A 23,492-nucleotide genomic window follows, 5' to 3' on the forward strand; every position below is an offset into this window, starting at 1 on the left:
TACCCAATGCTACCCCCAGTTAACTCCTGTGGAAGGAATTTGTCTGCTCTTCTAAACATTTTATTCATTTTCTGATCTTTTAAACTAGCAGAGGTTGAGGTGCCTGATACAGAATCTGCCTCCTTGCAGTTCCTGAGTGGGCATATCACACTCTTTTCTGCTGTGACGTCCCCTTTCATGCAGTAATATGCAAAGAAGCTTCTCCAATACCTTTAAATTTAATTTTATGGATCACTGTGTTTCAGTTATTCTTTTCAGTAATAGATGCCTGACTTTCTGATCTCTGTCACTCCACTGACAGTTTTATTTACAGAAAAGGGTATGAAATTCCTCAGCTTCCACCAAGTCTGCCACCATAAACAGGTCTATACAAAGCCATTAGCATTCTTCCCCCAGGAGGCAGAAATACACATTGGTATGGAGCATATATTAGCCCTTATTACACCCTACAGAGTCCATTAATCATCCTTGGACGACACTCACCCCCTCAACTCTCAGCCCCCTCCTGACCAATACACTGAATAAGCTCTTGACACTTCCAGTCACTTCTCCTAACCCGTCCACAATGTGTGCACACTGAGACAGATCAGTCACTTCTCATAACCCAACCACAATGTGTGCACACTGACTCAGATCAGTCAGCTGGCTACATTCAACTCAGTAACACATCAGAGCTTTCATGCATTCCAAAAGAGGGAGCTTCTGACTTGCAATTCTCCTTGGCCTACTGTAGATTCAACCAAGTCAGTTACAGATTGGGAACTAGTGAAACTGTCTTGTGCGTGTTGATTTAAACGAGGACCCAATTTGTAATTTATTTTTCTTTGAGTCCCAGAAGCTGTTACAAAAGTGAGACAATCTGATGCATAGTTCTTCACAATTACATTAAAAATCTAATAACTAGTGAGCTGAGTGAGAAGAGAAACAGGAGAGGAAAACTGATTTTAAAAAAAAATTGCTTAGTTCCTCCATTCTGAAGACTGCACCCCAGCACAGTTAGAAATCATAATACAGGTCTCATACAGACAGAGTGTAACAATTCTTGATATCATCTGTTCAAAACATTCAAATTGATCTTGCAATATTACTAAAATTAAAAATCAAATTCAAATACTGAAGTTTTGGAAAGAAATTATTCAAATGCTGAGCTCCTTTAAGATATAAACAAAGAACAAAGTTAAAGGGCTAAAGTCTATCATGTAGAAAACCAGAGCAGTTGAAATGATTTATACAGTTAAAGTCCAGAAGCATTGATTAAGTTTCGCTAGTTTAGCTTTCCATCCATACTCCTAATGGGCAGACTTAACTCAGAGCTGCGTGACAACTCCCAGTTTCAGGACTGTACCAGTGAATACTGAATGAAATGAACTAGAAAGTTCAAAGGAGAAAGATTCATAGTTGTGAAAGAGAAAGCGAAAGCTTACACTGAAGTGAAATTATTCATTCAAAGCCCCTGTTCTTGCTGTACCAAATTAAGGAGGAAGATAGAAGAATTTCCCCAGATATGGGACTAATATTCAACTCTCGGACAGACATGAGCTTCCAGGGAAAGCGTGGTCAAGAATGTTGATAAATAGAAGACCAAAAGAGAAGAGGAAATCAACATACAAAAGTAAAAGTCTGGTTGATACTTGTGTCAACAATTGTACAGCTAACTTCTGAACACAAAACTTGGGTTCCATAAGAACGTGATCTCCGCTCCCACATATGATTGAGAGTTTGGATCAGAAAACCTAACAAGAAAGAACATTTGATGCCTTCAACAGTGGATGCCTTCAAAAGGACTCTAGGCATCGGACGGAAGCTTTATACCCAACACCAAGGCCATACTGGTATTCATAGCTCTGGCTAGTACTTGAATCAATAAGCTGAGCTGAATAGCAGCTGGCAGAACATTAGAAAGCTCATCAAGAATGCCCACGTGAACATTTTTGTATTTCCATATGCCAATAATTGGGTGGGTGGGAGCCGCTGACCTTTCTCCAGATTACAGTGAACTGCATCTGCATTGCAAAGAGAAGGAGAGGTAAGCAGGAACAGGCACAGGGATAAGTTTGTAGGTGGAGTTCTTGAGGCTTATGAAAAGGATAACAATAGAACCAGAGGTTTTATTGAATTCCCAAGACAGAAGGATTATAGAGAACTGAGAGGAGAGTGGGCAAGCATCCAGAAGCAAAGTGGAGCAGTGTTGAATGCGTTGTTAGTAGGTTTGCCCCTTATAGTTTGTGAACGCATATGCGATAAAGAACACAGTATTAGCGGGAGTTAAGGAGCAGCACTAGTGGATGACAGTCCAGCCAACTGGCAACATGTTCATGTAAATGTCACTTTACCTCTACTGAATAATGCCAGCACATGACCGAATTCTTTTTGCTCAGTGACGAAAGTAGGTGGCATTTTACAAGAAATAGCTTTTATGGAATCTGGACGAGTAAGGTAAATATCATACATTCTACATTTCATTCGGACCTCCAGCGACTTTGAGGCTGATACCAAGGGGAGCTGTATTTTGACACGCAAAGATGAAGTCTGAACTGTACCGGATGCTTATAGCATATTACAATGTGAACAGACTGATCAGATATTAAAACATATTTTTCTACCGCTTTGGATGGGCCAATCCTCAATTTATTGCCCTCACCTTTTAGATGTCAATTTTAAAAAGAAGTCCACAGATGTCTTCTGTTTTGGGGAAAATGGCAGGCAATAGGGTTTCTCATTCAGCATTCTCAGTGTATGCTAGAATGCCAAGAGTGCTTGTAAAATGAGCAGTTTCAATTATCATATTAGACATGGCAGAGATATTATTTACTGCCCATCCCTAGGGGTGACGGGCTGCCTTCCACTGCTCCTTTTTCACTGATGGAGCCTCATGAGCTGCTGAGTAAAACACAAGGCAGAATCAGTAAGGGTGATGGGCTCCTCAAATTAGAAAGGCATAAGTGAAACAATTAATTTCTACAAGAACCGTTATTTATTTTCCTGATCTACAAGTCACCTAGTTTACAGAGTTTGCCTTGATGGAATTTTACTTCACAATCGCTGGTCCATTCTCCAAATCACTGCATTGTCAAATATGCTACACAAGGTGTGCTTATTTAATTGTAAGCTTTTTTACTTTTATAACGAGCATTCTAGACCATAAACCACGGCTATTCAGTTTCAAGCAAATGAATGCCTGTGCCATTTTTTTACAGCAATATGCATGCCATATTTTTGTAAATTAAAAAATGACTTTGCAACATTTCAGGTGTCCTGCCAAAAACTCCAAATCACTGCAATGCAATGAATTTTTGCCTTGCATACTTCCATTACATACTTGAATGAAGTGCCTCCCCTACTCTGTCTTGCTCTTCCCTTTTCCGGTCATGCCCCAGCATACGAGAAACAAGTTCACATCTATGCACCACAGCAGCGATCCTATGGCCACCGTGTTTTGGCCATAGGATTGCTGCTGTGGTGCATAGATGTGAACTTGTAAACCCTGCACAGTCCACAGTGGCATCAAGACAGTGGTTCTTTAGTGTTGAAGAATCTTGTGACTATCTTGATTTTGTTAGCAAGACAGGAATTAGGAAATTATAGCCTTCTGCATGTAGATTTTAAAACCTTCAATGAATAGACAGCTTTCTTTGCATCTCTCAACAAACACAAGTCACTGAACACTTTAACTGATAATCACTCAAAGATGCTGCAAGACGGTCAGAAAAACCCAACTGGTTGACAAATACCAATGTGCCTCAGCAAAGAGTACCTTGAGGAGGAGACTGTGCACACAACATGGTTAGCCCTTTTAAAGAGTTCTAAAGCAGTTGTCGCAGAAAGTAGACAGTAAATGAGGCACTGCTAATTTCATCCACAAACTGAAACAAGTTTAAAAGAAATCTTATTACATACAGCATAGAACAGTACAGCACAGGAACGGGACCTTCAGCCCATGTTGTTGTGCCGAACATGACGCCAAATTAAACTAATTCTTCTGCTTGCCCTTGGTCCATATCCCTCCATTCCTTGCATATTCATCTGCTTATCTAAAAGTACCTTAAACACCCCTATTGCATCTGCCTCCACCACTACAATCGGCAGTGTGTTCCAGATTCCTACCCCTCTCTGTGTAAAGAACTTGCACCTCACATCTCCTTTGAACTTTCCTCCCTCACCTCAAATGGATATTTCCTAGTATTAGACATTTCAACTCTGGTAAAAAGATTTGACCATCAACCCCGTCTATGCATCTCGTAATTTTACAGACTTCTTTCAAGTCTCCTCTCAGCCTCTGCCACTTCAGAGAAAACAACCCAAGTTTTACTAGCGTCTCGTTATAGCTCATACCCTCTCATCCATGCAACATCCTGGTAAACCTCTTCTGCACCCTCTCCAAATCCTCCGCATCCTTCCTGTAATGTAGTGACCATAATTGAATGCAATACTCTTAAGCGTGGCCTAACCAAAGACTTAGAAAGCTGCAGTACGACAACCTGACTCTTGTACTCAATTCTCCAACCAATAAAGGCAAGCATGCCACATGCCTTCTTTACTACCCTATCTACTTGTGTGGCCACTGTCAGGGAGCTATGGACTTGAACCCCAAGATCCCTCTCTACATCAACACTGTTCAGGGTCCTGCCATCAACTGTATACTTTTCCTTAACATTCGATCTTCCAAAGCACAGCACCTCATCCTAATGCTGATTAAACTCCATCTGTCATTTTTCCACTCATATCTGTAACTGATTTATATCCCGCTGTATCCTTTGACACCTTCTACACAATCCACAACTCCACCAATCTTTGTGTCATCTACAAACTTACTAACCCACCCGTCTAAATTTTCATTCAAGTTATTTATATATATCACAAACAGCAAAGGTCCCAGTACAGATCCCTGCAGAACAACGCTAGTCATGGACCTCCAGTCTGAAAAAACATCCTTCCCCTACTACCCTCTGTATTCAAAAGGCAAGCCAATTCTGAATCAGAGTGGCCAAGTCACCATGGATCCCATGCATTTTAAGCTTCTGGATGAGTCTACCATGGTGGACCTTGTTGAATGCCTTACTAAAATCCACGTAGGCAACATCTACTGCTCAACTCTCATCGATCACCCTCATCACCTCCTTGAAAAATTCAAACAGTTACTAAGACATAACCGGCCTCACACAAAGCCATGCTGACTGTCCTTAATTAGGCCATGCTTTTCCAGATGCGCGTAAATCCTATCCCTAAGAATTTACTCCAATAGTTTCCCAACCACTGACGTGAGACTCGCTGGTTTATAATTTCCTGGATTATCCCCATTTCCATTCTTGAACAGAGGAACAAAATTAGCTACTCACCAGACCTCTGGGATCTCTCCAGTGGCTAGCAAGGATACAAAGATCTTACTCAGGGCCCACATTCACCTCACAAAATCTCGGGCAAAATAAATTATTTTATGATTCTCTCTAAATGCTGACAGTTGTGGTCACTGTAGACGCAACAAATTGTAAGCTATTCTGCTGACATTTTAGGGTGACTGACACTCAGACAAAAACCTGTTTCCTTCTTGCTTTCACTCATGCTCATAGTTGGTGATGAGGTTGTGAGGGGAAAGAGAGGCTGTTGTTATAAACAATGCACTTACCTGTGAAATTCTTCAGTTTTGTCTTCAGACTGAGTCTTCAGCAACAAACAGTGACAGAGAATAGCAGCAAGGTGCCTGTTCTGATGGGCGCGATCCTGCCCAAAAGAAATTAGTGGTACTGAAATAAAGTTTTCACCAGATAATAAAATTCTGGCACACGGCAAAGCATTTCTTGTTCTATAGCCAGTGCAAGTCACAAAGGAGACTACAACAGAATTTTAAGCTCAAATTTTACTTTCAACCTTACTCAAATTTTTCACTCCCAAACCTGTACATAATTGCTATCTTTCTCTTTTAATTGTCCATTCTTAGGATGTGTGTATCATTGGTGCAGGGAGCATTTATTGCCCATCCCTAGTTGTCATAGTCACGCCAGTTTGTTACAGCTAGTGGCTTGTTAGATCATTTCAGAAGAGTTAGGACTCATGGTATCAGTGTGGAATTACAGTCACACACCAGGCAAACATGATCAGCCAGCTCCTTGTATAGTAAAGTAGAAAGACTAGGGTTGGAATGTCCTCCTTCGCTGTATCATTGATTCAGGACCTAATGGAATTAATTGTTTGTGCTAGAAAACAGTTTTAAGTCACACTGAATTTTTATAGGTTTTGAAGGTTACTTTTTCTGTAACTGTGATTGTAAATTTGTTCAACAGTATAGGAACGCAAATAAAGAGAAGTGGTGAAGCAGTTTTAAATCAAAATATTCCCCTTCTGACACAAAACTAAGTGAGAAAGTAAGTTTTAAGGAAGATAGAGTCTGCAAAGAGATATAAATGGGTTAAGTGAGTGAGAGAGAATGGAATCCGACAGAAGGGAGCACCACATTGGTAAGTGTGAGATTATTCATTTTGGCAAAAACAGAAAAACAGACTATTTAAGTATTGAAGAACTACCAAATGTCGGCTTTCAGAGAAATTTACGTCCCCCTACACAAAGGGCATATAAAGTTAGCATGCACGTGCAACAAGAAACAGCAAAATGGTAGGTTTTGGAGTGAGGAGGATGGAGAACAAAAGTAAGGAAGTCTTACTCCAGCTGTGCAAGGATTTGATATATTTTGTACAGCTCCGGTTCTTACAAGTATAAGATATACTTAACTAAGAAAGGTTCACTAAACTAATTCCTGGGATGAGAGGGTGAGTAGAATGTGCCTATATTGGGTTTAGGAGAATGAGAGATGATCTTATTTAAAGATGGCATGATAGGGTAGACACTGAGAGGTGGTTTCCCTGCCTGGTGAGTTTGAAACCAGGGAGCACAGTCACAGGATGAAGAGTTAGCAATTTAGTAATGAGAGGAAGAATTTCTTCATTTAAATGTCTAGAATTCTCTACCTCCGAGAACTCTGGATGCCCAGTCATTGAGTAGGATCAGTAGGTTTTTGGACTCCAAGGAAATTAGGGATATGGGGTTTATGTTGAGGTTTTAATAAATGGTGGAGCAGGGAGGAGGAGCCTGTACCTACCCTATTCCTTACACATATGTTCTTTATAGATGAGTAAACATAAATGTTATCATAAAACAGCTTAAGAATTTTAGAAAAACATTATCTTTGGTCTGTTAGCCCCGTGCTCTCAGCCATCCCAGTTAGTCTACTCGGATCAGGTGTCAAATACACTAATCTGTCTGTCTAGTGCTGCAACAGAATTGAGGTGACATGGCAAAATGCTGAAACAGCTCGAAATATTCTGAAAGTATTTCTGAGTCGAAAGAATGGATTTGCATGTTTATGGTACTTTGTCACAATTGTGCTTTATATCCAGTTATTTCCGAGATGTCACTATTTTTGAGGAAAACCTGACTGCCCCATGAACAATGAAGTGATTGACAGCGTTGATGAAGGAGAGGGGATTGGTTAGCCGAACAGCTGATTTGCAATGCAGAGTGATGCCAGTAGTGTGGATTCAATACTTGCAGATCCCACCTCTCATCTGAGGTGTGGTGAGGTTAAACCACCACTAATCTCTCTCTCTCTCTCTCTCTGTCATGTGAGAGCAGCCAACATCAAGGAGATAAAAGCAAGACATTGGACAAACTCATTGGGCTAATTGGATTGCGCTTATTGACTTATGCAACCACTTCAAAAAAGTGAGAGAAGCCTCGGTTTAAGGGTGCACCTTCAAAATAGCAATACTGCCTTCTCCATGGCAGCACCTTCACCAATCATGAAACTTGACAACCAATCAGCACCCTACTCTCCTGCAGTTTAGATTATTGTGATTGCTTGAAATTTGGCATTCTTGTGTTTGATAGACCACATTCCCTTATATCATTAACATTGTGCCTGTATATTTAAAGATAGGTCGATGAGCGAAAGCTTTTAACTATGCAGCTATTAATCATTCTTCTGACCTACAGAGTTGATGCAATATTACATTACAATGCATTATACCCCCTCACCTCCAACATTGGGACTACTACTACTACTACTGAAAACAAGAAATGCTGGAGATCACAGCGGGTCAGGCAGCATCCATGGAGAGAGAGCAAGCTAACGTTTTGACTCTAGATGACGTTTTATCGGAGCTGACATGAAGTGTGGAGGGGGCAGCATTTATGCTATTGTTAGTGGGGGGTGTTGGAGTGTAGAGTGCTGGGGGAGAAAAGATGTTGGTAGTTCAGATTAACTGATCGGAACATGTGAATGGTAGAGCCAGACTTGAAAGAACATACATGTTCCATTGGGGAGAGAAGACATGGTAACAGAGAATGTAACAAGTAAAGCTTAAACGAAAGGCAAGAAGTGGGAGTGGTTCACAATTTGAAAGTCTAAACCATCAACATCCCTTCTCCCACAGCACTCTACATTCCAACCCCTCTACCCCAACTATAGCACAAGCGTTGCCCCCTCCACACTTCATTGTCAGCTCTGATGAAGTGTTATGTAGAGTTGAAACGTTAGGTTCCACCGATCCATGGATGTTGTCTGATCCGTTGTGATCTCTAGCAATTGTTTTCAGCACAGATTCCAGCATCGAGTAATTTGCTTCTACAGTGGGACTACTATTGTTTTTTTGTAGCTCAATTCAGCAAAATATATCATGTGGCAACACAATATCATCTCTCAAACATCTGCCCAAAAAGTTATGAAGCATGAGATGAACATGGGAAACTTACTTCATCAATTTGCTGCTGGTTGCAGTCATAAGTGACATTAAAGAGAGCTTTCAGCACCTCCATGGATATATCCGCCTGCTCATTAGACAAGGGAGGTCCCCTGCAGTCTGTGGCCACCACATATTTATCTGACCACTTGACATCCAGTGTGCTCTCTAGGATATCAGTAAGCAACAGTAGCCCTTGTTCTTCTTTTAGTTGAGCCCTGGCATCCATTCGCAATGCTGACAACAGGAAAAGAAGGCGCAAGTCAAAGAACTTAATTTCATGAGGCAGATTTTTGTCTCTGTGTGTCTTTAAGCGCTCACAGGCTCCACTGACAAGCTTGAAGTCCACACTAAGTTGCTGTGCCTTCTCACTATTGAATACAATATTGCACAGGCATTTTAAAGCCTCAATTATAACATTAAAGTTGGGTATCTCTTGTTTCGAGCTTTGTGCATACTCCAATCCAGCCAACCTCATTAGGGCCAGCATTGCTGGTCTGGTTGTCAAAGGGGCCAAAACTTTCTTGTCCCTGGAGAGAATGCGGATTGTTTCTAAACAGGTGGCTTGGCAAGATGGTCCCAGGTCCTTCTGCAGTGCTTTCAATATTTCATCACACATTTTCTGTCAACATAAAACAACAGACAGTTAGAAATCATCTGCAACGGTGAAACATGGCATTTCAGAACTACTAACTGAAAAGACCACAACAGTATTGATCAATGAAACAGTTAGGGAAATAATTGACATTTTTATAAGGTATTATAAAGTAAGCTGTGTACAGGCATTTGTTCGGCTGAATGGTTCGATTTTTCACTGTAAATACTTCATTAAAGCATTATGAAGTTAGTTAACTTCTGGTATCAATTTTAAATCATTTGTTTGCATTATAACTTATGATTTACATCTAATTTTCTAAACTTATGACTTCTATTCTAAAAATATGCATTTTTTTGTAAATAGTTCATTTAATACCACTCTAAGCTCATTGACACTGCTACCTTGATTATAGTTCCAGCTTCCTCTAACAACTCCATCCCATTTTCCAGCTCCTCTGTTGACAATGTCACTTTCCACACCAGTGCTTCAGAAATGTCTTCCTTATTCCTCAACGGAGGACTCCTCTCCAACCCCATCAAGGTTGTCAGGTGCCTTCAGCTCTGTCTGTTTTACTGAAAATTTTAAGTAATGAAAATCTATGCTTCCTTTCCAGGAATCGACATGGTTTTCTCTCATTTTGAATAAAATGGACAGAGTTATTGCTGAATCCAGTCTGTTTTTCTCTCCTCAGATGCTGTCAGACCTGCTGAGTTTCTCCAACAGGTTCAGCTTTTGTTGTTTTAGACTTCCAGCATCCACAATCCTTTTTATTATTTTTGTTTTGTTTATTTATAAAAAAACCTATACATTACCAGATATTGCTTAGTCACCACTATTTCTCATTGTTTTCATACAAATACTAATATTGCCCATTTAACTACAAATAAACTTGCATGCCGAAATCCTAGCTTTAGAACTTTTAAATGATATAGGGAAGAGGATGGAGGAATTTGGAATGACCATATAGGTGTTATGGTTCATGGTTCATGACTTGGATTTGAATTCCCATTGTTATCTATGTTGCTAATCTTTGAAAGCAGCAGCCAAACCAAATGTCCAAGATTGCACAGGGAATCAGAAATGGTATGGTCACTGATCACCTTCTCATTTGACTTATAAAGCAGCTCAAACTACGCCAAAATAACAGGGTGCCTAGAGGTCACCGTAAATCTAGAGCAGAGACAAAGGATTCTTCCCTGCCAGCCAGCTCAGGGGCCCCAAGGAGATCCACTACACTGTTAGCTTGTCTTTTCGCTGCAGCATAACTTTGCCTAGCTAAACATCCTCTAAGCCACTGGTGTGCAACAAGGAAACAAAAGAAAGTACAAAGAGTTGAAATAAGATAAAAGGGACTTTAGAATCACATTGAATGAAGTTTGCATTTTTACAAGCCTTGCATGTTCACAGCCACTGGCAGACATTTTTTTTTCTAAATCTATAAATAACACAAATGGCTAAAAGTATCTAGTCAAGTCTCCTAGCAACAAGTTTGGGGGCTTTTCTGCTGCCTACACTTCTCTTACTAACCCACAGCAGTCAGAACCACCTGGAGTGTTTGAGCTCAGCCAGATTAACCCTCATTGTCAGTGTTTCATTGAGAAGATAGGGCTCTTAATATAGAAAATATAGATATTTACACACACATATACACTCAGCCATTCCAAGTACCATATATACATAATACTACTCAAAGTATGCATTTTAATCTGGTGCCAGGAGTAGAAAACACTTGTATGTAAGTTGTATCCTTTTAATTTCCTTTATAATTCAGCAGTGAATTTCTTTTGCCTAATGTCCTTCAAACCTTGAGATATTTAAGCAACATCTTTCCCTCCCAACTTCAGTTGTTTTTGCAAAAGTGAAAGACAGAAAATACAAATACCAAAAGAGAGAAGATCCAAAAATCAGTACCAGGCACTTGGTTCAAAAGAAGGAGAAAAGATATTGACACCTAAATATCATTGTGCTTACTGAACAGAAAAGCCAGAAAGACCAGAAGAAAACTTTTGTTTCCAGGTGGTTACATGGTAAAAACAGGAGAGGAATGAAATCTTGGCTTAACTTTCATGAAAGGGCCCTAGAAAACATCCAACTCTACAGAACGTCACAGCATCTAACAGTTTAAGGTGATACCAGGGATTTATACCCAGAATCCTTTCCATCTGTCTGGGTGAAGACTTTTCTGATCAGATCAGATTTTTTTTTTTTCTGTCCCTGCCATCATAGTTAAGCCTGAAGTGCGCATGACAGAAACGGGCCATTCAGTTCAACCAGTTAGTACAAGTGTGTATACTCCACTCAAGCCTCCTCTCATTGTTCCACACTTGAATCTATCGTCATAAATTCATATTCCGTTCTCCTTCAAACGCATGACTAAATTCTTCTTAAACGTATTGACATTATTCACTTTAATCACTCGCCAAGGCAGAGAGTTCCACATGCTCACTGCTCTGAATAAAGACGTTTCTTTCAAATTTTTAGTGACTTATTCTTCATCATGTCCTCCATTTATGTGCTTCCCCACAACAGGAAACATTCTTTCTGTACCCATTCCATCAAAATCTTACCATTTTAAACACTTCTATCATGTCTTCACATCTGCCTTCTTCTTCTAAGAGTAGGCACTTAACGTGTTAATCCTTTCCTGATATATGCCCACTTATTTCTGGTACGATTCTGGCTCTGTCCAAAAGTCTCCATATCCTTTGTTTAATATGACAACGAGAATTCTACAAAGTAGCCTAAATGTGGTCTAGTGAAGATTCAATACAGGTTCAGTATAATTGAAATTATACTTTTCAATTCTATTGCTATAGTAGTTAAAGTCGAATGGGTTTTGGCTGCCTTTTTTTTCTGGCCTTGCTAATGTTATCCCTCACAGGAATAGCATGCTAGAAACAAAGTTCCACTATTTCTAGAGTTATCACAAAAGTTAAAGGCTTTTATGGTAGGTTGGCTCGCCGAGCTGGTTCGTTGTTCCACAGACGTTTCATTACCCTGCTGGGTAACATCATCAGTGCAGTCTCCGATGAAGTGCTGTTGTGTTTTCCCATCTGTTATTTAAACTCTGGTGTCTGTTGAGCTGGATTACCTCACTTCCGGTTTTCCTTCGCAACGGAGTATATATGGGGTCTAGCTCTATTCTTTAAACCACAACATCCATAACTCGAACTACAAATCTACTCTAAATCCTTAGTTCAAGATTTTTAAAAAGTGCACGGATTTCCCTAATTCTTCTGACTTCTTTACCCAGGTCAACAGAAAGCACAAACCAGGTTTCTATACTTAACAAGAATTATTATTTGTAAGAAATAACTAGACTCTTGCCACAGGTAAACAATTATGAATTATACAAAACTGTACTAGTTAAAGCTCTGACCTCTTATAACACACACACACACACAAAAATGCTGCTTTGTGATCTTACTTCTCCGGATACTTTTACTTATTTGCACAAGGCACAGGGTGACAGGTTCACATTTATAAAGGTCTTTGATTTATCAATTAAAAGTCACAGTTTACATCACTGGAAACAGGAAATAAACTGGTTATCTTCAAACTTGAGATTTTTTTGTTTTTAAAATGACAGAGCAAAAACAGCTTCTTCTCCTCCAGAGGTATGATTGTTTCTGCCAAAACATTCACACCCAAAGCTGTTAAGCTACCTTGGATGCTAACACACAGTTGTTAGTAGGTAGAAGGCTGATAACTGGTGAGTAGTCCACAGACCAATCAGCTTTTTGTTGCCATCCACAGTTCCATTCGCACACAACCCTTGACTCCAGCAAGTCTGCAAATTAGGCTTCCACTAGTGCTTGAACAAGTGGCTGTATAAATAGTACTTACAATAAGTATGAGGTTACTTGCTTTAAAAAGGTGCAGCAATCTTTCAATAATCCTTGGCATTTAAAACAGTACTTTTCCCATTTTGGTCCATAAAAAAAATACAGAAAATTAAAAAGATACAGTCTTTACATGAACCTGTGGTGCAACTTCTTGCAATTGATGTAGTTGTACTTGAAGACCCCCTACATCATTTACTTCACCTACACTTGCAACTTCTGGATTAATAAGCAACTTCCGAATTAATAAGCAACTTCCCTATTCTTCCTATCAAAAAGTCCAACTTCACATTTATCTACGTTGAACTTAATTTGTCAATGATGTGCCTTTCTGCATTCTTATTATCTCCTTCTGCAATATGTCACAACTTTCCTCAATATTAACTGATTTAGAAATTGTGTTTGTGATTCCAAAGTCCAAATCATTAACGTAAAATTGCAAACAGCAGTGATCCCAGCACTGATCCTTGTGAAATGCCACTTCAGATCTTCTACTATTCTGAATGGAAGTCGGCTTTATTCTCATTCAATACTTGCAGTTCCAAAGCAATCCAGCAATCCAGCAATCCATTCTAAAACTGGTCCCCTTATTCCACGTTCTCTGACCTTATTAGTTAGTCCATAAAGAAGCATCTATCAAAATCCAGTTAAAATATATCCAGTGAATTACCACTATCTATTCTCACTGTTGCCTCCTCAAATTTTAGTAAAGTTTTCAAGTAAAACCTCTCTCTTCAAATCGATGCTGACTATTCATTATTATAGTTCTTATTTCCAGATGTTCTTCTATTCTCTTCTTTAATTGGAAATCCATTGTTTTAATATCATTAATGTTAAGATGAGTTGTCGATAAATCCCTGGATATGTTTTTCCATTTCTTAAATATAAGGATTATATTAGCTGTTAAACAGTTCCCTGGCACAACATATTTATCTACCAACAGATTTAATTGTAATGTTTCTGCTACCTCTTCCCTAGATTTTTTTTAAAACTGTGGATGCAACGCAATCAGACTAGCAGTTTCATCCTCACAGTCTGTTCAGTTTATTCAATTAATCCTTTTTTAGTCAGAAAAACTTTAAATGCACCTATCGCATTGCTTATCTCAGCATTCAACATCACGAGGACCTGCTCCATCTTTCTGGTTAATGCTGAAGTTAAAAGATTATTGTAATATTTCTAGCACCTATCATTATATATGGCATTGTATGTGGATGAATGTAAAATATTCGATGGCACTATTGGAAACCAGGCTATTCTCTGGCGTTTGATCAATATTCTTCCTTCAAGCCATAATCAAACTAAAAAAAAAAATCAGATTAACCTAGTCAGTTATTCATTTTTTTTTAAAAGGTACAAGAACTCATTCATTGGCTACTGAGTGTTTTAGGACCTTACAAAGATGCGAATACAAATTTTTCCATTCTAGTTTCATTGATGCTGTAAACTACAAATTGAGTAGCTTTAGAGTGCTTTTCAGTACATTAAAAGCAATTTGCAAATATCTTTATTGTTAAAATACAGCTGTTTAAAAATAACTTATGAAGCTCTGAAAAAAAAAGGACAGTCCTGCCTCATTTCAACCTGTAGGGGCCACCCTAAGGCTTGAGCGAAGGCCAAATTTGCAGTACTTTGTAAGATGGCTTAATGCTACATTGCTTTTAGGCTCCTGCAGCACTGATCTCAAGCAATCGGTTCCAAACAAAATGCAAGGGCTGCTTAGTCTGCTAAGGTAGGTCAGGGATTCTTTCAAATTCCAGCAGTTTTATCTTCACTTTGAAGGCATGCTTCAGAACTCAGCAGCACCAGCACTGGGCAACACAAAACAATTTCAATTTTCAGTTAAAATTATCCAAAATTTAAACAAATTATATAAACATTTAATGGCCAAAGACATTCACATTTTAAATATTTCCAAATCCTCAGATTATACTTCATACTGGTGTTTGAGAATGCCAGGACAGCACAGCTCAGTAGTGTAATTACAGTTAAGTACCTTTGCTTTTATCAATAAAATACCGTATTGTCATTTTCCTACCTTTCTCTCTTCTTCCTCACTTTGATCAAATGTGAAAGTTCGACTGTTCTGTAAAATAAGAACACAAAAAAGGATTGCAGTATACAGCATATAGAAATATAAATTACTATACAATGCTTCATAATCCAAATGGACAGTTCTTAAAGAAAAAACAAATCTCAGTTTCTTAATGTTTCTCTAGTTAAATTGCTCTCCGATTCTGTTAAAATCGGGTACTCCTTCACTTCCCTGCAAGCTTTCATCTTTCTTGGTATATAACCTTAAATTAAGATTAAGCCCATGCCTTATGAATCATTGAGAAGACCGGAGTATAGAAAGTCCTCCAGTTATTTCCCAAGCAGCACCATCTGAAGAAAACAGCAAAATACGTATGACAAAAAGCACTGTTTTTTTGTACAATTACCTGTAGAATCTTGGAAGTGAGCAGACAGATTGATGCATGAAGGTTATTAATTTACAAAATGCAGGATAAATCCAAGCCAGTCAATTGCCAACCCATCAGCCTGCTCTCAATCATCAAAAAGTGAGCAAGATGTTGTCAACAGTATTACCAAGTGGCATAAAGCAATAACCTGCTCACTGATGCTCAGCTCCTGATCTCGCTAATGTCTTGGTTGAAAGAGATGAACCTAAGACATCTTAGACCAATCACAGAAGAAAATAGTTGTGACAGTGGAGATCAATTATCTGTCTCAGACTTTGACTGCAGGAGTTCCTCAGGGTAGATATTTTCAAATCAACCTGTGCAGAGATGTTTTTGCACACTTCTGGAGTAGGTGAGACTTGAACTCAGGTCTTCTGGCTCCGAGGTAGAGACACAACCACAGCACTACAAGAGTTGAATTCCTCAGGATAGTGTCCTAGACCAAAGACTCACTCACTTAATGACTACTTCGAGCCTGTCCACCATCTCTATAAGGCACAAATCAGCAATGTGATGGAATACTGTTGGATGAGTGAAATTCCAAACTGCTGAAAAACCCTCAATATTATCTAGGACAAATCATAATGCTTAACTAGCACCCCTTCCAATAATAATTTCTGCCACCACCAAGTGGCAGCAGTGTGAACCATCTACAGGTAGTTCTGCTATAATGCAATTTCGTTAACACAAATTAGCTATAACGCGATTAATGAATAGTGCATAAAAACAAAGTTGCTGGAAAAGCTCAGCAGGTCTGGCAGCATCTGTGAAGGAAAAAAAAACTGAGTTAACATTTCGGCTCTGATGAGCCTTCCTTTTTCCTTCACAGATGCTGCCAGACCTGCTGAGCTTTTTCCAGCAACTTTGTTTTTGTTCCTGATTTACAGCATCTGCAATTCTTTCAGTTTTTTATGATGAATAGTGGACTCTGTTTGGATAATGCGAACTTTCTGCTGTATAGATATGGCTATTTCCCTATAACGCAATTTTCTATGGCAATTTTCTATAGCACAAGGTCACGTAAGAACGCAAATAATATGTTATAGGAGAACTATCTGTATAAGAAGCATTGCAGCAAACCACCAAGACTCCTTCAACATCTATCATCCAGAAGGACAAGAACAAAACACATGTGGGAACAGTATCATCTGCAAGTTTGCCAGAATGATAGCTGGACAATGTTATGTGAAAAGATTACACAAATTAGGCCTAATTTCTCTAGAATCTCAAAGGACAAGGGGTGATCTGACTGAAGTATTCAAGATATTAACAGGAAAAGGTAGGATAGATAAACTATTGCCACTGGTTGGGGAATCTAGACCTAGGGGTCATAGTCTGAGAATGCAGGCCAGACCATTCAGGAGAGATGTTAGACCTTTCAATACACAAAGAATGGTAGCAGTTTGGAATTCTTTTCCCCAAATGACAGTGGATGCAGGATGAGTTGTTAATTTTAAATAAGATAAATTGTTGTTTTTCAAACATATTTAGGGGTATGGGCCAAAGGCAGGTATATGGGAGTTAGGCCATAGATCAGCCGTGATTTCATTGAATGGCAGAGGCGGCTCAAGGAGCCGAATGACCTACTCCTGGTCCTACGTTCCTAAGTTCCTCTCCGTCCTGATGTGGAATTACATTGTTGCCCCTTGAGTCACTGGATCAAAATTTTGGAACTCCTTCTCTAACAGCACTATGGGTCTACTTACACCACATGCACTGTAGTGGTTCAAGAAGGCAGCTCACCAACATCTTTTCAAGGGCAATTAGGGATGGGCAATAAATGCTGACACCCACATCCCATGAAAGGCAATAAAAATATTCTACTGGAGATATTCCATTGGGGAAATAATAAGGGGAAACCAGGAAATGGCAGAAGAGTTAAATAAATACTTTGCATCAGTCTTCACAATAGATGACACTGACAGCACTCCAAAAATACTAAATAATCAAGGGGCAAAAAGGCAAGGAAGTAAATTTAAAAATTACCATTAGAGGAAAAAAAAAACAGCTAGGGAAACTAATGGGGCTAAAGGCCGATATGTCCCCTGGACCTGATAGGATGCATTTTAGGATTTTGAAGGAAGTTTCTACACAGATATTGGGCAGTAATCTTTCAAAAGTCATTACATTCTGGAAAAGTACCAGAGGACTGGGAAACTACCAATGTAACACCTTTATTCAAGAGGGGAGGAGACAAAAAAAAACAGATAACTATAGGTCAGTTAGCTTAGCATTGGTCATTGTGAAGATGTTATGAGTTTATTATAAAGGAGCAATAGCAATTTAGAAATACATAATATAATCAAAAACAGTCAGCATAGCTTCATGAAAGGAGAATGCATGCCTGGCAAATTTATTAGAATTCTTTGGGGAAGCTACAACAGGATAAATAAAGGGTGACCAGTAGGAGTAATTTACATGGATTTCTAAAAAGGTGTTTGATAAGGTACCACACATACTTAATGAAGATGCCCATGGTGTTAAGGATAGTATATTTGCATGGATAGAGGATTGGATGACTAATGGAAGACGGAATTAGGATAAAAGGTGGGGAGGGGGGCATTCTCAGGATGGCAACATGTAGCTAGTGGAGTGCCACAGGGATCAGTGCTGGTGCCATAATTATTTAATAGAGCTGGATGAGGGAAGTGAATGTACTATTACAGATGACACAAAAATTGGTAGGAAGACAAGTGGTGAGAATGACACAATCTACAGAGAGATACAGACAGGATAAGTGAGTGGGCAAAATTTGACAGATGGAATGGGGTGAGGGGGGCTGCGATTTGGAGGTCCTTGCATGGCAGTTTTTTCATTTAGGCACAAGTGCAGCAGATAATATGAGAGGTATGTGGAATGTTGCTTTGAATTTAAAAGGAAATGGTGAGAAAATAGGGTGCTTTTGCTAAAACTATATAAATCACTGGTTATACCTTACCCACAATAAAGAAAATAAGAAGAGGCAGTATCCTAGTGATATTATTGCTAGGCTGTTAATCCTTAGACCCAGGTAATGTTCTGGGCACCCAGATTCAAATCTCACCATGACAGATGGTGGAATTTGAATTCAATAAAAATATGGGATTAAGAGTCTAAATGATGACCATGAAACTGTTGCCAATTGCCAGGAAAAACTAATGGTTCACTAACATCCTTTCGGGAACCAAATCTGTTAGCCTTACCCAGTCTGGCCTACATGTGACTCCAGATCCACAGCAATGTAGTTGACTCTCAACACTCCTGTGGGCAATTAGGATGGAGAATAAATACTGGCCTGGCCAGGGATGTCCACATCCCATGAATGAATAATAAAAAGAAAAATATTCTGAAGTGTTGTTCCCTTACCTAACGAAAGAGAGACTGGCAGTAGAATCATAGAATCCCTACAGTGTGAAAGCAGGCCATTTGGCCCATTGAATTCACACCAACCCTCTGAAGAGCATCCCACCTACCTCTGTAATTCTGCATTTCCCATTGCTAATCCATCTAGCCTACACATCCCTGGACACTACGTGCAATTTAGCATGGCCAAACTACCTAACTTGCACATCTTTGGACTGTGGGAGGAAAACAAAGCACCCAGAGGAAACCCATGCAGACATGGGGACAGCCAAATGACTTACTTCTGCACCTTATGGTCTTATAATCACCATCTTCTAAAATCCAATTCACCCTCACCATCTCAGTGCATCAAACTCAAATCCTTACCATTCTTTACAAAGCTCTTTCAAACTTCATCCCACCATATCACCGACACATCCTTCACTCTATGTAACACACTGAACTTCCATCCATGCTCATCCACTTAACCACAGGACCTCGCCTATGTTATACATCCACCTCTACATCTCCTTCCCCCATGGGTGGCAAAGTATTCAGCTAATGTGGCTACTCACTCAAACTCACCATCTCCTTACCCATCTCCTATTTTTTAAAACCAGCACTACAATCAGTCCATTCTCACTTCAATGAGGTACCTTTCAATGATTTACATCATTAAAAGCTGTTCTACAAATTCATTTTTTTTTAAAATTGATAGTTTATAGAACAACTTTAAAGAGTTGATAAGAAGTTATTACAATTATCTATTTCTCGTGTACACATGCTACGGATATGTTTTTGCTATCCCTCCCCTTACATTGCTTTCGCATGTTTGATGCGTACACACCAGCAAAAATTCTCCATTTTGGAAGTGCTAATCTTTTCAAACAAATTCAAATTGTGCACAAATTCACAAACACCGGATTTTACTGGAATGGATATGTCACAGAATGTCAAATTAATCAGACTTGTTAAGGCATTCTCCAGCTAAAACAAGGCCCATCAAATTGTTGGAAGCATGAGCTGAAGGCAATGGGGCATCAGGGACCTGTGAACCAGCAGGGACCAGCATTATATCTGTTTAAACAATGAGATTTAAAGACTTCACAGAGAAATAATGGAGAGGGAATTAAAATGAATTTGAGACTCAGACAGAAAAAGAAATAAAGATTGAAAAAAAATGAAGAACTTAAAGAGATTAAAATGAAACATGATAAGTAAAATTTTAATGTGATGTACTACCTGATGGAATGAAGTATCACAATTTTAAGTATTTATTTTAGGTGAGAGAAATAACGTGGCCGTAATTAAAAATTATGACGTTGAAAAGGGTATTGACACTATTACAGATATTTCTGTCATAACGCATGTTTCATTAACACGAATTGGCTGTAACACGACGGATGAATAGTGGATGCTGTTTGGATAACACGAACTTTCTACTGTACCGTATAGTGATTCCCCTATAATGCGATTTTCTATAGCGCGAGGCCACACAAGTATGCAAATGTTGTCCCCTTGTTCAAGACGGGGAGTAGAGACAACCCTGGTAATTATAGACCAGTGAGCCTTCAGTTGTGGGTAAAGTGTTGAAAAGGATTATAAGAGATAGGATTTATAAAGGTCTAGAAAGGAATAATTTGATTAGGGATAGTCAACACAGTTTTGTGAAGGGTAGGTCATGCCTCACAAACCATATTGGAGTTCTTTGAGAAGGTGGATGAGGGTAAAGCGGTTGATGTGGTGTATATGGATTTCAGTAAAGCGTCTGATAAGGTTCCCCATGGTAGGCTATTGCAGAAAATACGGAGGCATGGGATTGAGGATGATTTAGCGGTTTGGATCAGAAATTGGCTAGCTGTAAGAAGACAGAGGGTGGTGGTTGATGGGAAATGTTCATCCTAGAGTTCAGTTCTGTTTTGGGGCCACTGCTGTTTGTCATTGTTATAAATGACCTGGATGAGGGCATAGAAGGATGGGTTAGTAAATTTGCGGATGACACCAAAGTCGGTGGAGTTGTGGCTGTGCGGAAGGATGTTGCAGGTTACAGAGGGACATAGATAAGCTGCAGAGCTGGGCTGAGAGGTGGCAAATGGAGTTTAATGCGGAAAAGTGTGAGGTGATTCACTTTGGAAGGAGTAACAGGAATACAGAGTACTGGGCTAATGGTAAGATTCTTGGTAGTGTGGATGAGCAGAGAGACCTCGGTGTCCATGTGAATAGATTCCTGAAAGTTGCCACCCAGGTTGATAGGGTTGTTAAGAAGGCGTACGGTGTGTTAGGTTTTATTGGTAGAGGGATTGAGTTTCGGAGCCATGAGGTCATGTTGCACTTGTACAAAACTCTGGTGCAGCCGCACTTGGAGTATTGCGTACAGTTCTGGTCACCGCATTATAGGAAGGATGTGGAAGCATTGGAAAGGGTGCAGAGGAGATTTACCAGGATGTTGCCTGGTATGGAGGGAAGGTCTTATGAGGAAAGGCTGAGGGACTTGAGGCTGTTTTCGATAGAGAGAAGAAGGTTAAGAGGTGACTTGATAGAGACATACAAGATGATCAGAGGATTAGATAGGGTGGACAGTGGGAGCTTTTTTCCTCGGATGGTGATGGCTAGCACGAGGGGACATAGCTTTAAATTGAGGGGTGATAGATATAGGACAGATGTCAGAGGTAGGTTCTTTGCTCGGAGAGTAGTAAGGGCGTGGAATGCCCTGCCTGCAAAAGTAGTAGACTCGCCAACTTTAAGGGCATTTAAATGGTCATTGGATAAACATATGGATGATAATGGAATAGTTTAGGTTAGATGGGCTTCAGATTGGTTTCACAGGTCAGCGCAACATCGAGGGCCGAAGGGCCTATACTGCGCTGTAATGTTCTATGTTCTATCGCATTATAGGTGAAATACCTGTATTTACTAAATGTAACGTTCACTTCCCAGTTTATTGAGCAATTAATGTGCAAATATAGTAAACTCATGAAAATCTCAGTGAGATTAAAGCCAGGAAGGCATTTGTGCTGATTTGCAATTCATCAGGTATATCACCCTTGTCCCAAGTTAACAATCATGTTGCACATTAACAATAAGGACAGGTATTGGTAACGCATTATTCGCAGCAAATTCTGGACAATAAAGTTATACTGCTGTGATATGCAGGAGATTGTTTACTTTGCTCGATGATGCTAACTGTCACATGGTATACAACTGGGAATCTACTAGCCCTTAAAATAATGATATTCACTTGTGGTTTGGGTTTATCCAAAACAGCCCCTCTGGGCTGTATGTAGTACTTCGGCATTGAAAATTTCTACAATTCATCAGAATTTAGAAGAATGAAGGGTGATCTTATTGAAACATATCAGATCCTGAGAGAGCCTGATGAGACAGATGCAGAGAGGACATTTCTTCTTGTGAGGGTATGTAAAGTATGTGAGGCAAGGAGTCTCAGGGATGGGGTGATGAGACAAATTCTTGATCTGTAGGAGATTCGAGGTTTGCCGGGAAACACACGAAAGTGAACATGAAGAATGTCAGAACAGGCATGATCCTATTGAATGACAGAGCAGGGTAGAGGCCAAAAGGCCCACTCCTGTTCCCGTTTCTTATAGTTGTGCTTGTAGGACGGGGCGGGGGGGATCATGGGGGGTAGGGGTGGAGGATTCATCTTCTTCAGGACTGGGTCGGGAGGGCTAATGTTCCTAAAGATTGGAGTTGGTGTGCCTGAGGATGGTGGGGGAGGGTGGGAGAAGGGATGTTCCCAGGTAGGAGAGAGACACTCCTAGGGGTGAGAACAGATGTTGTTCGCGAGGGTAGGGGAGATGTTCCCGGGTTGAAATCGGTGGGGGTGGGGGGGAGGAGTGTGGGTTTTCCCAGAATGGGGTGGTGGGATTAGGTTAATGTTCCTGGGAGAGGGGGCAGAAATATGATTTTGGGGGAGGGGAGATATGGATGTGCCCGAATTAAATGAGGGGGGGAAAGTCCCGGGTATTGTCATCGCCTCAATCATTGCCGCCAGCCCGGTGTCACTCACCTGCCGGTTATATCCCTGCAGTACCCACTCTACCTCCTCCTTGTTGCCGCTCTCCAGCGCTGCCAGAGCCGCTGCGGAAGCGGGATCCATCGTTGACGCCGGAATGGAGCCTGGGCCTGGATAAGTGTCTAATCACCGAGCCCCAAGAGATAAGGAGCTCCGCCCAAACTGACCCTTCACCCCGGCAACCGACACTCCCCCGCACACCCGTCACCCCGGCAACCGACCCCCACCCGTACCCGTCATCCCGGCAACCGGCCCGCCCCCACCCCCACCCCCCGCACCCGTCACCCCGGCAACCGACCCGCACCCATGACCCCGGCAAGCGCCCCCCGCACCCGTCACCCCGGCAACCAGATTGGTGGGGTATAGAGAAGGAGAGTGTGGGAAAGGGCGAGTGAAATGATGGTTGGGTGGGGAGCGTAATGGGGTTTGGATCGGGGGTGTGCTGGAGTTTGGGTGGGGATTGGGTATGTGCTGGTGTTTGGGTGGGGATTGGATCGGGGTGGGGGT

At 40.4% G+C, this 23,492-nt stretch overlaps 1 protein-coding gene across 2 annotated transcripts in view; it reads right to left on the bottom strand.

Annotated features, from left to right (window-relative positions):
* ric8b (RIC8 guanine nucleotide exchange factor B) overlaps window positions 1-23,492 on the bottom strand; it is a 49,776-nt gene that overhangs the window by 19,902 nt on the left and 6,382 nt on the right. The window contains exons 1-4 of one of the 2 annotated variants that reach the window (XM_020532702.2): window positions 22,980-23,155; window positions 15,208-15,255; window positions 8,743-9,351; window positions 5,624-5,718 (exon numbers count right to left, since the gene is read on the bottom strand). In XM_020532702.2, coding sequence (XP_020388291.2) covers window positions 5,624-5,718; window positions 8,743-9,351; window positions 15,208-15,255; window positions 22,980-23,069 — 842 coding nt within the window. In that variant the 5' untranslated portion in view covers window positions 23,070-23,155. Of the gene's footprint in view, window positions 1-5,623; window positions 5,719-8,742; window positions 9,352-15,207; window positions 15,256-22,979; window positions 23,156-23,492 lie in introns of those variants that run through there. The other variant, XM_048607604.1, reaches the window with a different exon arrangement.

This window comes from Rhincodon typus, chromosome 18, assembly GCF_021869965.1.
Source record: "Rhincodon typus isolate 14 chromosome 18, sRhiTyp1.1, whole genome shotgun sequence".
Taxonomy (NCBI): domain Eukaryota; kingdom Metazoa; phylum Chordata; class Chondrichthyes; order Orectolobiformes; family Rhincodontidae; genus Rhincodon; species Rhincodon typus.